This window comes from Vigna unguiculata, chromosome 4 (assembly GCF_004118075.2).
Source record: "Vigna unguiculata cultivar IT97K-499-35 chromosome 4, ASM411807v1, whole genome shotgun sequence".
In the NCBI taxonomy this organism is placed as follows: domain Eukaryota; kingdom Viridiplantae; phylum Streptophyta; class Magnoliopsida; order Fabales; family Fabaceae; genus Vigna; species Vigna unguiculata.
Genome location: NC_040282.1, coordinates 42065158 through 42077621, shown reverse-complemented (window position 1 = coordinate 42077621; position 12464 = coordinate 42065158). Strand labels below are relative to the sequence as shown.

At 32.4% G+C, this 12464-nt stretch overlaps 2 protein-coding genes across 5 annotated transcripts; one reads left to right on the top strand and one right to left on the bottom strand.

Moving 5' to 3' along the window:
- Positions 1-476: 476 nt before the first annotated feature.
- Positions 477-5129, bottom strand: LOC114181487 (denticleless protein homolog). Of its 4 annotated transcripts, none has more exons than XR_003603823.1 (17): positions 4926-5129; positions 4737-4849; positions 3955-4063; positions 3778-3839; positions 3632-3670; positions 3305-3401; positions 3099-3195; positions 2908-2971; positions 2759-2835; positions 2588-2666; positions 2226-2302; positions 2055-2139; positions 1909-1977; positions 1746-1813; positions 1628-1676; positions 974-1448; positions 477-889 (listed from the first exon to the last, which is right to left on the bottom strand). XR_003603823.1 is itself a non-coding variant. In XM_028067956.1 (16 exons), exons 1-16 carry the CDS (start codon positions 4990-4992, stop codon positions 1068-1070), a joined length of 1533 nt encoding a protein of 510 aa, XP_027923757.1. In that variant the 5' UTR covers positions 4993-5129; the 3' UTR covers positions 487-1067. The 4 variants fall into 4 exon arrangements, 2 of the variants coding, with proteins under 2 accessions (XP_027923757.1, XP_027923758.1); XR_003603824.1 differs by having other exon boundaries at positions 477-818; XM_028067956.1 differs by having other exon boundaries at positions 487-1448.
- A 236-nt stretch (positions 5130-5365) lies between these two features.
- LOC114181108 (polynucleotide 5'-hydroxyl-kinase NOL9) lies at positions 5366-9087 on the top strand. The gene is made up of 9 exons (XM_028067459.1): positions 5366-5623; positions 6081-6353; positions 6444-6477; positions 7033-7202; positions 7344-7527; positions 7626-7806; positions 8136-8235; positions 8524-8651; positions 8809-9087. Exons 2-9 carry the CDS (start codon positions 6092-6094, stop codon positions 8860-8862), a joined length of 1113 nt encoding a protein of 370 aa, XP_027923260.1. The 5' UTR covers positions 5366-5623; positions 6081-6091; the 3' UTR covers positions 8863-9087.
- Positions 9088-12464: the final 3377 nt, after the last annotated feature.

The following is a 12464-nucleotide window of genomic DNA, read 5'->3' as shown; positions in this document are numbered from 1 at the left end:
TGCACCTTTTTAAAAGAAGCTTTAGAAGAATGTTTTACTTGGTTATGTGATGTTTCGTGTATAAAATTTCAATTATTATTTGACTAAAAAAAACATTTTTATTTGATAAAATTTTAGACCATTACTTTAGTCTTTTTAAAAGAATGTAATTTTTTATTCTAGCATCTTAATTTTTTATAAGGATGTCACTTCAATGAACAGATTTTTGAACACCACAATATTTTTACACTGACGGTTAACTATTTAATTTATCTCCAAATTATATTAACAGATTAATATGTGGAATATAAAACGCTTAAAATAAAATAGAGGAGGAACTTAATTTTATGGTTTTCTTGAAATAAAGGTCAAATTCAAATTACAGTCATATTTTTATTAAAACTAAGTCAAAATTATCGAAGTTCTTGGACACTTACTATTGTTTTTCTAACCGTATCATTAACAATATATATTAAATAAAATTATATTAAGAATGACTATACAGGATGATAATAAATGTCGTCGCTTTTGATAATAACTTGACCAAGACTCGTTTGCCTTGAATAGTACGTGCAAGCAGTAAAGCCAACATTTTTTAAGATGGAAATGATACATCAACACATTCATTCCAAACACAACTACACTTATTACTTTTTTACCTCACTTGTGGAGTTTGATGTCTAAATCACATTAAAGTGGGCATTTGAGTCAGCATCACTTTTTTTGGGTACTTGAATTGGGTAAAACCTGATAGTCTAATTGTCTCTCGCAAATAAGCAGCAGGCATTTGTCCAGCTTTTCATGTTTTCAGCCTTTTGCCCCTCCCTCCCCAGCTTGATCTGAATTTGGTGTATAAAACAAATATTGTTGCTATAACGAATCTTTTGTCGTAATTTACATTTAAAACAACCTATGGAGACAATAACATATTCCTTAGATCATGTCTACATCTGCAAATAACGGGATGTATGCAACCTCAGAAAATGAAGCTTACCCAGAATCATGGCTTAAGAGATTCCAAGCCACCCATGAAAACAATATGTGCAAAAGCCTTTTACTTGATCACAGAATTCCGTTGCTTAACAAGCCTACAAGGTTCTTGAAGATGCTGAAAAGTAGTCTCGGATAGTTCTTTTTAAGGAGGATGGAGGGTTCAATACAGATGAGGGGCTCTTCAAAGCAGATTCAGGAGTTTTTTGAGAAGCTGCATTAGGATCAAATCCTGAGGAGGAAAGTTGGTTCGTGTGGCTTTCAGATATGTTCATTTTAGGTGGTGTGATTGGAGTGGGTGAGAAAATTGGGTGTAGTTTATGATCGGGTAAAAGAGCATCTTCGTCTGTTTTAGAGTACGTTTTGCCATTATTTAAAAGGATTTTGCACTCTGTACTAGGAATTGCCATTACTCTTCTTCGAACCGAAGATGCACATTGTGTTCTAGAAACGTAACTGTTTTTATTCCATATCCGAACCTGAAAATAGCATATTGAGGGAAATTAGAATGCTGAAAGAAACAATTTGTGGCCTTTTTAAACACATGGGTTAATAGACACAACTAAACTGGAAGACATTGCAGATAAAATTCAGTATCTGGTTTAAAGTCAAATAAATTCGAAGTTAAAATAATAAGAAAACAGTTGGATTCGCTTACTGTAAAGTCATCAGAACAAGTTGCGAATTTGCCATTTTCGGAGCTACACCTGTCAAATAAGTAGTGTTAAAAACAAATGTTAAAGAGAGCTAGAACCACACCAGGTTTCCAGAATTACCAGTTAACTGCTGTAACTTCACCATCGTGAGTTTTCAAAATAGTAGGATCTTCCAGAGGCTTGTCAACCTGAAATTCGAAAGTTCAGTGAAATTATATCCAAACAGCAACATGTGCATCAAACCTAATAATATCTCATTGTAATTTATAAGTAAGAATGAAACCTTCCAAACATAGGCATTTCCATCACTAGAACCACTGACAATGTTTGACGCATCAGGGCTAATTGCGGACTGAAATTGCACACATCAACAGTTAGGAGTTAGGACAGAAACGGAATGCAGAAGATTTAGACAGGTGCAATTCTCACCTTTACAAAAAATGATTCTATTCGGCACCCAGAAAAAGATTTTAAAGGCCCTTTCTCAAGTTGAAGGGTGTTGTACAAATAAATTCTGCAAAAAGAAACGGTAGATTTTATATTTTGCTATATATTCTTAACTTAGAAGAAAGAAACATAGACACTATCAAAGGATGATACCGGTTATCCATGCAGGAGGCCGAAAGAAAAAGTCCAGTTTCATCTTGGGACAAGCTAGATATTCCGTGCAAACTTTGCTGAAAAGACAACGAAGAAGACTGTCAAGAGACTCTAGACAATATCATTTAAGTTTTCCAATACATAAAATTGTTTTCATGACATGAAAGGCACAATACACCTGACATTTGCTACCACATTTACATTTTAACTTTAAGGGTGCTGTAGTGTTTATTCTAAGTTGAGGCTATAACCTTTTAATACACTCAAGAATCATGATCCAATTTATCCAACACCATTAATTGGTAACTCACAGAAAGTATAAAAAATATATTTTCCCTTTAGAGAGCAAAGTTCCAACCAACCTTTTCAGTTGACTGAGGATATGGACACGTCTGAGTAACACTATTTTTTAAATTTCTGGTATCCCAAAACTTCAACACGCTGAAATAAACCAATTTGTTAGTCAAACCAATCAATTAAGGTAAAAACACTGAAAAAATCAAATGTTCACTAATATGAATTTTCCAACTAACCTATCCACTGCGCCAGCAGTTGCTACGGAAACCTGGTCCTTGAGGCAAAGAACAGACGTAATGCTCATGGAAGCGGCCTGACAATTTGGAATTGTTAGAAAAGTTTAGTTTGCAGGATACAAAGGAACCTAGATCCATCAGAAACTAACCTTTACCTTTCTAGTTCTTCGTGCTTGAGATGAAACATGTGCTCCGTTAACACCACCCATTGAACTAGCAATCAAATGATAATAAATTAAATTTAAATAAAATATAAAGTTCATTAAGGACCAATAACTAAACGATCAAGAAATCAGTAATTTCATGAGTTTTTCAAATTAAAAAGAAAAAAGTCAATTACCATATGCTAACTTCTCCCCGCCTACTCTTAGCAGTGGACTTGCATCTCAAGTCCCAAATGCGAAAGGATCCATCTCTAGAACCAGATACAATAATATCTGAAAGTTGGAAAAAAATGAATATTAACAGCTAATAAATCACCGTGCAGTTATAAAAAAACCGTAGTTCATGCATAAACGCAGTGACGCAGGTAAAACGAAACACAACCTGCATTAGTTGGATGGGGACACATAGATTTCACACTTCCCGTGTGACCGATCAACACTCCAAGACACTTCTGTTCTTGAACATCCCATAATTTTATCTGTAAACATACAATAAGAACATTCAACACAACCATCTTGAAGAAAAACTGCTTATTAAATACTATATCCGTTTACAAAATGATCACAAAAATTTAGTCAATTCTAACTCAGTATGATTAAATCAGCATCTATATATACTTAATTTAATATAAATTTAATCAACAAGATCTGTTATGAAGAACTGTGCATTAATCAACCATTGCTCTGAGGATGCAACAGAGTGACTTACTGTTTGATCACCGGATGCAGTGAGAATCTGCATATCCTCCTGCAAATAATTACAAACCATATCAAGTCATACACAAAACACTAAAAACAAAATAGCTCAAATAATAATGCATTAAATGAATTAAAAGATATATGAATTGCACTTACCTTAATCCAACAAGTATCAAAAACAGCATTCTGATGTGAAACCCAATCGCAGATCTTCTCTTCTTCTCAGAGTTAAAAAGGAAAAAATTTCACACAACTGACCACAAAACTCTGCTGCTTCTATGTTTATTTCAACATGTAAATCAAAACAAATAAATAAGAAAAAAGAAAAAAGACCTGTGTTTTCTTCAAAGTTTGAGTTAACAGGGCCCTTGCGACGAGTATCAAACAAGCTAACGTAGCCGTCTTCATCAGACACAGCAAGAATGTGTGCAAATTTGGCAGTCTGCGAGAAAAAATAAATAAGGAGCCCAGGTTATAATTGCAGTTTCGTCACAATGTTTTCTATTGTAGAAAATTGCAAACAAACGCAGCCAATGCAGCTGCAATTACAATCACAGTGACTTCTGAAACCTCAACACTGCACTCAAAATTCTAGTAAATTGCAGACAAATAACACAGCGGTCAGTCCTAACAAAATGCGGACGAATGCGTCAACAATTGCAATCACGGCGACTTTAAAAACCTAAACACACAATCAAATTCCTAATAAATTGCGTATATATGCACACGATTTCGCTACTATTCCTTAAGTACATATTTGATTTCGTGTCGGTTTAAATCAACACGAATCCATGTTTCACACTCAAGAAGTTTCGTCGAATATCTTCCATTTTTTTCACATCCAAAAAATGAATCCAAATCTTCAAATGTCAATCCGAACAGACACAGACAACACAGTCAAAACAGTAATAAAATTCAGACAAATGCAACTGGAACATCCGCAATCACAACCGCAACGACTTCAGAAACCTTGAATTACAGACCAAAGCAGCTCGTGACGAATTGCTTCAAAAAACTGTGACGACGTGGCAAAAACCGCGGTTGCAAACAGTTATACAAAACATTGAAAGAAGCCAAATATATAGTGAAAGTGGAAGGTTTATTAGCGTGAGTACCTTGCCGAAGGAGAGAGAGAGAGGAATGGTGTCTTCGGCATTGTGCTGTACGTCGATGGATCCGGTTTCGTTGAAGGCGGAGACGAATCCGTCCATACGCGGTCGTTTTCGAACTGCGGACAAATAGAAAGAGAGTGAGAAAACGACGTGAGAGTTTTCCAGTGAAAATCGTGTTCGAGAGAGAAAAACCTCGGAAGAGTTCTCTGGAGGCGACGTGAGTGAAGAGAGAGTTAGAGCTTCGAGCGTCCATGGCCATTGAGAGAAGAAGAAGATGAATAACTGAAGAAGAAGAAAGGGATCAAGGATTAGGGTTTGATTTGGGTTTAGGAGTGAAGGAAAAAGGAGGGAAGAAGAAGAAGGATTATAATTTATATTTGATGGTAGAGTTTGGGCGCCATGAATGAGAGGGAACATTCGCGGGAACGCACTTCAATTCATTTTCGGAACTAAAAATTTATTAATTTCTGTCAAATATTTTAAATAAAAAATTACAAATAAACGTTGTGTTGGGCTCCCTAATTCGGTTATTGCTTCCTGCACTCCCCCTATTTTCTATCTACATCCTCATTCAATACACGAAATACCTTAATTGCCCTTGCTTTTTTTTAATTGTGCCCTACTTCTTCTTCCCCTCCTCTTTTCCCTTCCCCTGCGCAGTCCCTTCTTTTTCCCGCAACCTTTGTAGCTGACGTTCTCTTCACCGGCAAGGAGGAAGTCGCATCCCCGGCGAGCGGCGGCGGCGTTATCCCTTACTTTGCAGCAGCGGCGACGGGCTTCTGTCCTCCGGCGACGAGGACCGTCTATCCCTAGCCAGCGGCGTCTTCTGCTTCTGTTCTCCGACGGCGAGGAGCTGAAACCGCAGCCACCAGCGGTCCCTCCAAGCGGCGGTGTGCTGTCTTTCTCTTCCTTGTGTTTTTCTGTTTTGGTTGTTTATCATGACATGTTGAAGTAATTGGTCATTGTTTGTTTGTTGATGATTGTCTGCATAGGGTTAGATCCTGAATTTGTATTACAATTCCATACTTTAATTGCCAAAAAAGATATTGCATAATAAAATTATAAACATAACATTGTTTTGTAACAATGCTTTCTATGATTTCTGTGATTCTTTGCAGCTTGCTTCTACAGGTGGCTGATTATTATTATTTGTTCTTCATTTCAGTCATATTATTAGTGTATGTGACAAAAACAGGTGGCTTAAAAAGTAGAGATGCTTTAAAACTAATTTTGGAGAAGGAAATGTTTTAAAATTTTGTTTATAGATTGCAGTATTTGGAAATTTGCATGACTCACAAGCAAAAAAGAAACTGCCTAATCGATAAAAGCTGTCTTGCAATTTTACAGAAAGAAAAGAGATGGATTCTTCTCCTCCACGGTACATATACATTCCAGATCAGTGGTCACAGGCTGCAGAATCCATTTCTTGCAGTTCAACACCTCCTATTGTTTTTATATGTGGTGCCAAAAATTGTGGGAAGACAACCTTTTCCCGCTATCTATTAAATATTGTGTTGCAGAAATACACCAAAGTAGCTTATCTGGATACTGATGTTGGCCAACCTGAGTTTACTCCTCCTGCTTTTCTATCACTAACCATTGTTCATAAAGTAACTCCAGGTTGGTTTGTGAATCCTTGTCTTAATTTTTTCAAAATAGTTTTTTATAATTCATATCAAAATTATTCATTTCTTTTTTTAATTATTTTAGATTTCACCGTTCCATGCCTGAAAACACCAGAGAGGTATGGTACTATCTCATCTCAATAATTTGGGAGCTCAAATTTGTTTTTTTGTTATGTTACCTTGAAACATTTGACTAGACTGCTGATTTGTGACAGCATTTAACATCTACTCAGTATTCATGTGAATTGTGTAAAGTTTTTGCATGTTGTATTCTCCAATTGTCAGTTATGTCAAGATGATTGATACAAATGTGTATTTCATGCTTCTGGACTAAGTAGAACCCATCTTGACAACAGATATCTGTTATACAAAATAGAAAAAATATTATACATTGACATTTTTCATATGATTTTGTTTTGTACATATCTTCCTTTTTTTTAAGAAGCTGTAAAAGTCTAGGGTCCCAGGCATTATTCTCTGTGTCTTATTTTAGGGAATGGAATGGTTGGGATAGGGGTTATTTCCGATTGCTGTGAATTTTTTGTAGACAGAGTTGGACGACATATTTTGTGCCTTGGATCTGTGTTCAGCCCTGTATTTGTCAGCCAATTTGGGTATTCTATGATTAAACATGTGATGGACTTGTTGGCTATCTGTCGTTTTTTTTGTAACAGGTGTCTTTTCTTTGGTGACGTTTCTTGTAAAAGAGATCCATCAACATACTTAAGTTATGTCTTTGCCATTTATGATTATTACCAAAAGGAGTATGGCATCTCTGTGAACGGAGAAAATCCTTGTAATATCAAGTTGCCTCTTATTGTGAATACTCCTGGCTGGGTGAAAGGTAAGCTCAGTTTTTTCTGCTGTTAGTCTGATTCATGTTAATCCTGCATTTGTACTTGAAACTATTTCTTTTCTAGAATTATAGTGATATATAATCTATTATGGTACTTTGTTCCATGATTTCTTTTCTGTGGCATTTCAGGTGTTGGTTATGATGTATTAGTGGACATGTTGAAATATATTTCTCCAACACATGTTGTTAAGATAAACACATCCAGTGAAAATAAGAATCTGCCTGCTGGAGAATTCTGGCTAGATGAAGAACATGATGGAACAATTAACCTAATTGAGATAAATTCAGCTCGTCAGGATTCATTAAATAGATCGTAAGTTCAAATTGTTATCAGTTGCAGCTGCTAGTTTGGCCCTTTAATTACCATTTTTATGCTTTAAGTAACATATAATATCCTTATTTGTCCCCCAGGGTACCTTTTCCGAAGGATGCCCGTCCCCTACATGATATACGAATAATGGCTTATTTCAGACAGTGCTTTTCTAGAAATTCAAATATTTCTACTATCAAGGAACTTGCACATGCCTTGGCCTCTCACTGTCCTTATGAAGTTCCCATTGCAAGCATAAAGATTAGGCATCTTCATTGTGAGGTTGGCTTAAGTTTTGCTTGCTACCTGTTCTAATTATGAGTTATACAACACTTCAGTATGGTTGCTACCTTGTTACTTTATGATTTAGAAGTTAAAGTTGCATACATCTAACCCTTCACAGGCACCACAACAATGGAGTCTTGTGAATGAGTTGCCCTTAATGAGTTTGGTTTTTGATGCATTTGGTCCACTTTTTTAATTTTAATCTAACTTGATTTTCAAATATTTTATATATAAATGTGTTGTTTCCTTCTTAGGAATCTCAGCAATATTTCTTATGTCTATTTATTTATATAATTCATTTTAATGATCTACCGGTATCTTTGTAGGTCCCAAGCTCTGAAATATTCTTCAGTTTGAATGCTACTATCGTTGGCTTAGCTGTTGATTCTGAAGGACCTGAAAATATACCTTGGTGTTTTGGCCTTGGTAGGTCATTTGACTAACTTCCTGAATTTGAAGTGTTTCATTATGTTCTGTTCTGAAACAAGGGATAATTTTTTACTGAAATACTTCTGCATCATTGAAATTTTAGATTAAAAACTAAAAAGGTTGCCATACTGAAAATGCCATGCTTGTAAAGATGTTGAAGAGGAAGAATAAAACAAGAATATGATGGTCACAAATCAAAAAGGCTATTTATTCTAGTTGAGTAGTTATGCATCTTGATAATTCTAAGCAATTTATTTTTTAACACATTGATTTCTTATGTTTCAGGGATTGTGAGGGGCATTGACACAGTTAAAGGTGTGCTCTATGTCATTACTCCTGTGCCACATAGTTCCTTGGAAAAAGTCAACCTCTTGCTACAGGGTTATATCCAAATTCCCTCTTGTTTGTTGCAGGCAAGATATTGTTTTACATTCTTTTTCTTTCTTCTTAACATAATATTATAGAAATAAAAGATAATATTTAACACTATAATTATTATTATTTTTTACTCTCTCTGATCTCATTATTAAGTAATGTATGTTTCTTATAAAAAAAATGACTTCTTTTCAGGTCCAGGGATGCATCTCACCATACATGTCAGCAAATACTTTGGCTATAAACTAGTTATTCATATGTTAGCACAGAGAATTATTTCAGTAGCATATTAGTAGGGTAATAGCCATTATAATTTACTTATATTAGCATTTTTCCTTATTTACTAAAATCCAATTTTGTTTTCAGCTATTTATTTTTATGGCAAGTACATGTACATCTGTGGATATTTAGCATTGAAATTATACTCATGATTGCTTGCAGTATGATTATTTCCCTTGGAGATTGGGATTTTAATATCCTTTTTTTTCATGTTCTATTAATCTCTAACAATGTAGTTGTAAAGAAATATTGTAATGGTTAAAGTCTGGCAATGTTCTCTGTGTGCAACTCTAAATTTGAGAAAGAGATCAAGAATGGAAAGTTTGAAGTGATATATTTGGAAATGAACAGTGTTCTGTCTAGAAAGGCAACTGAATGTTAAGAAATATATAAATATGACTCATTTACTTATAAAAAAATCTATTGTTTATAATATATATATTACTGTTTGAGGTTTTGTAAAATAAATTAATGTCAAAAGATTAATTTGTTTTTAGAAATGTAAATTATAATTAAAATAAAGAAAAATAAGTAATTTTTTACTAGTAGATATTAAATTTATTTCACAAAATATCAAAATTTAAATTATTTTATTTTATTTATTATTTAAATTATTTATTTTATTCAAACTAGTGAAAATATGTGTATTAACTTTCTTTTATAACTAATGAAAATTAAAAAACATGTAATTGAAAATTAAATGTTTTAACAGTTATTAAAATAAAAAATACTAAAATTTATATGAAAATTATAAAAAATTAATATAAAAGTGTATAGTGTTGTAGTTACATAGCATTCAACCGATAATTATTATTCATTGTAGATAGTCTTCTTACAAAAATAAAAAATAAAAAAATAAATTATATTTATAGATATCAAATAATAAAATGTGTACACTGAATAATAATTAAAAAAATCACTTTTATTACTAATTATAAATATAATAAACTATTAGTAATTGTTACAAAATATAAACTATACTGAATTATGTTGTATAATCAATTAATATAATCGGTTCTTTATGTTGAAGTTGAAGTAGTATAAATTGAAAGATTCTTCAATCCTATTTGATGTTATCATTTATCATTTTTTTTAATATAAAGTTTATTTTTCTATGACTATTTTATTTTATGATGAATTGTTAAATTGTTATTTTCGGTGTTAAATTTTTTTTTTATTTGACTGAAAATGGAAAAAACTCATTCTAACAACTATCGTGTAAAATAATCATAAAGAAGAATTATTTGATAAAAAGAATAAGAATAATAGAAAGTAATTTCAAAATATTTAAAGACTTTTTAAATATCAAAATATTATTATTCTTATAAAATATAAAATGGTTTTACAAATAATTATTTTTCGATATATATATATATGAAGAGTTCATACCAGTTAGGTTTGTGTTGGCAAACATATATTATAGAGAGAGTTATGCAAAACTTTTACCTAAAATATTAAATGAGAGTAAATAACATGTTACAAATTATTTATACCAAATATTTATTTATTGGAGTGTGGTATTGGTCTCCAATTAAGACTACCAAATCAATTATGTGGATGCTATGTGCCTAGCTACTTTATCAAACTATCAAATTCTATAGTCATTTAATTCAATTCATGCCAAAGGTGTATGTTTCATCTTTACAAGACAACATTTGACTAAATAATTGTAAGTTTTATTTTATAAATTAATTTTATTTAATTTAATTATATTTAAAATATTCTTTTTAATATAAATGGATCTAAAGTATGATGGTCTTAGTTTTTTCGTATTTTTCTCCTCAATTTGAATAATTTATCGAAATGTTTTCTTTTTCTCATTTGGGATATTGGTATTAGTTTAGTCACAATTACCAAGGAGTATTATTTGTCACTAAATCTTCTTATATGGTTTGATACAATAAATAGGTGAAAATTTCTTCCAACTTCAACTTTAATTGTTGAGTTTTACACATTTGTTCTAAATAGGTCATTTTCTAGCATAACAAGGTAGTTTATGCATCTTTTTGTTTCCGAGTGAAAATTAGTTGGTGATGTTCTATCCAAACACATTAAAATCAAAATTATGCAATGTTTCAAAGTTGGATTATTGATTGATTCAACACGAACTCACATATATATACCTATACCTTTGAAATGTGGTTTCTCATGTTTACAATTTTTTGGGAAACACTATACAGTTTCATAGGGTTTAATAAAGTAAATTAATAATGATTTATACACTTTCATCTATTGTTTTGTAAATTTATTTGGTAAACTATTTTTTTTTTATTTGCATTTGTGGGGGTTTGATTTTTTTTTTTTAAACATTTCACACTGCTTTCTTATATTTAGTGATGATATAGTTAACTATGAAGCAATCTAGGGTTATATTTTGTCAGCACTCATCTAATTTTTGTAGTATTTTTTATTTATTTATTCAAAGGTTTTAGCCTCTCAAAAGGTTACCATTTTGGTATGACCTTAGTGTAAAATATATGCTAATTTTATCTTAACCTTCTTCAAGAAAGATAATATTTTTTTAATTATTAATTTTTTTTTCAATCACAAAAAATAACAAATTTTGTTTACAGGACACAAATTCTTTTCTAAAATCATGATTTTTGTAACATCTAATCTAATAGTATAAAACTATTAAACAAAACATTTCATAGATGATAATCACAAAACATAGAATACCAACATGTAAATACAATATTATAGTCATCCCAAAATAAGACATACTGAAATATAAATTTACACAAGAATTCCATATGCTAACTTGATAGAATGCATCCTCTTCTCCTTGAGCTGGTTGAGCTACAACTTCCTTGTTTGCTCACACTAATCAAACAATCATTGCAAAAGAAAAAACAAACAAGACAAACAAGATACAGAGAAAAGGGTAAGCAAATGTATAAAAATATTGAACCATTTCAAAATACAAATATTTAAGTCGTACAAAATCAATCATCATATTTCGTACAAAGACCTAAAGCTAATGACTCAATTATAGATATTGATATTGAACCCTAGTAAGTCGTGCACTTGTAGTGACATCCAGTGCTCTGCAGAGCGATAAACAAAGAGTTAAACTCTACCAGACACAATGTTAGTCCGTTAACGTCTTTGGCCAAGGCAAAATTCCCAAATAAAGACCTTTTCCTCTCACCACATACCCTCTACTTGAAAATTGAATGGTTATTAGAGTGTCATAATAACTTCTAATTGAATCCCTACATCAATGCATACACTACAACAATTCACCATTAATTCTCCTTGAATAGCATCAACAAATCTCAATTACATCTCATGTACCAATCACTTCTTAAGCAATCATTCATAAAAATCACAACGGCTCTAGAATTGATCATCTAACAACTACTAAGGTTCTGATTCTAGCTCAACGAAACCATCTCCTCGCTAGGCAAAAAGTGCACAAATATCCACTCGTTCAGTGACTATATGGCTCGTCCAACGAGTGTATCACTAGGAATCCGGAGGGAAAATCCTCCTAAAATTCGCTTAACGAGGGTGGTCTCGACCAGCGACTGCAAAGTCAATAAACTCTCTGACTTTGGATTCATTGAGTG

Coding starts and splice junctions, on each gene's coding strand:
- LOC114181487 (XM_028067956.1), bottom strand. CDS start 4,992: ATGGCCATGGACGCTCGAAGCTCTAACTCTCTCTTCACTCACGTCGCC. Junction 3,671..3,777: donor TTGATACTTGTTGGATTAAG/GTAAGTGCAATT, acceptor AATTATTTGCAG/GAGGATATGCAGATTCTCAC. Junction 2,667..2,758: donor ACTGCTGGCGCAGTGGATAG/GTTAGTTGGAAA, acceptor GGTTTATTTCAG/CGTGTTGAAGTTTTGGGATA.
- LOC114181108 (XM_028067459.1), top strand. CDS start 6,092: ATGGATTCTTCTCCTCCACGGTACATATACATTCCAGATCAGTGGTCA. Junction 6,478..7,032: donor TGCCTGAAAACACCAGAGAG/GTATGGTACTAT, acceptor TTTTTGTAACAG/GTGTCTTTTCTTTGGTGACG. Junction 7,203..7,343: donor TACTCCTGGCTGGGTGAAAG/GTAAGCTCAGTT, acceptor GTGGCATTTCAG/GTGTTGGTTATGATGTATTA.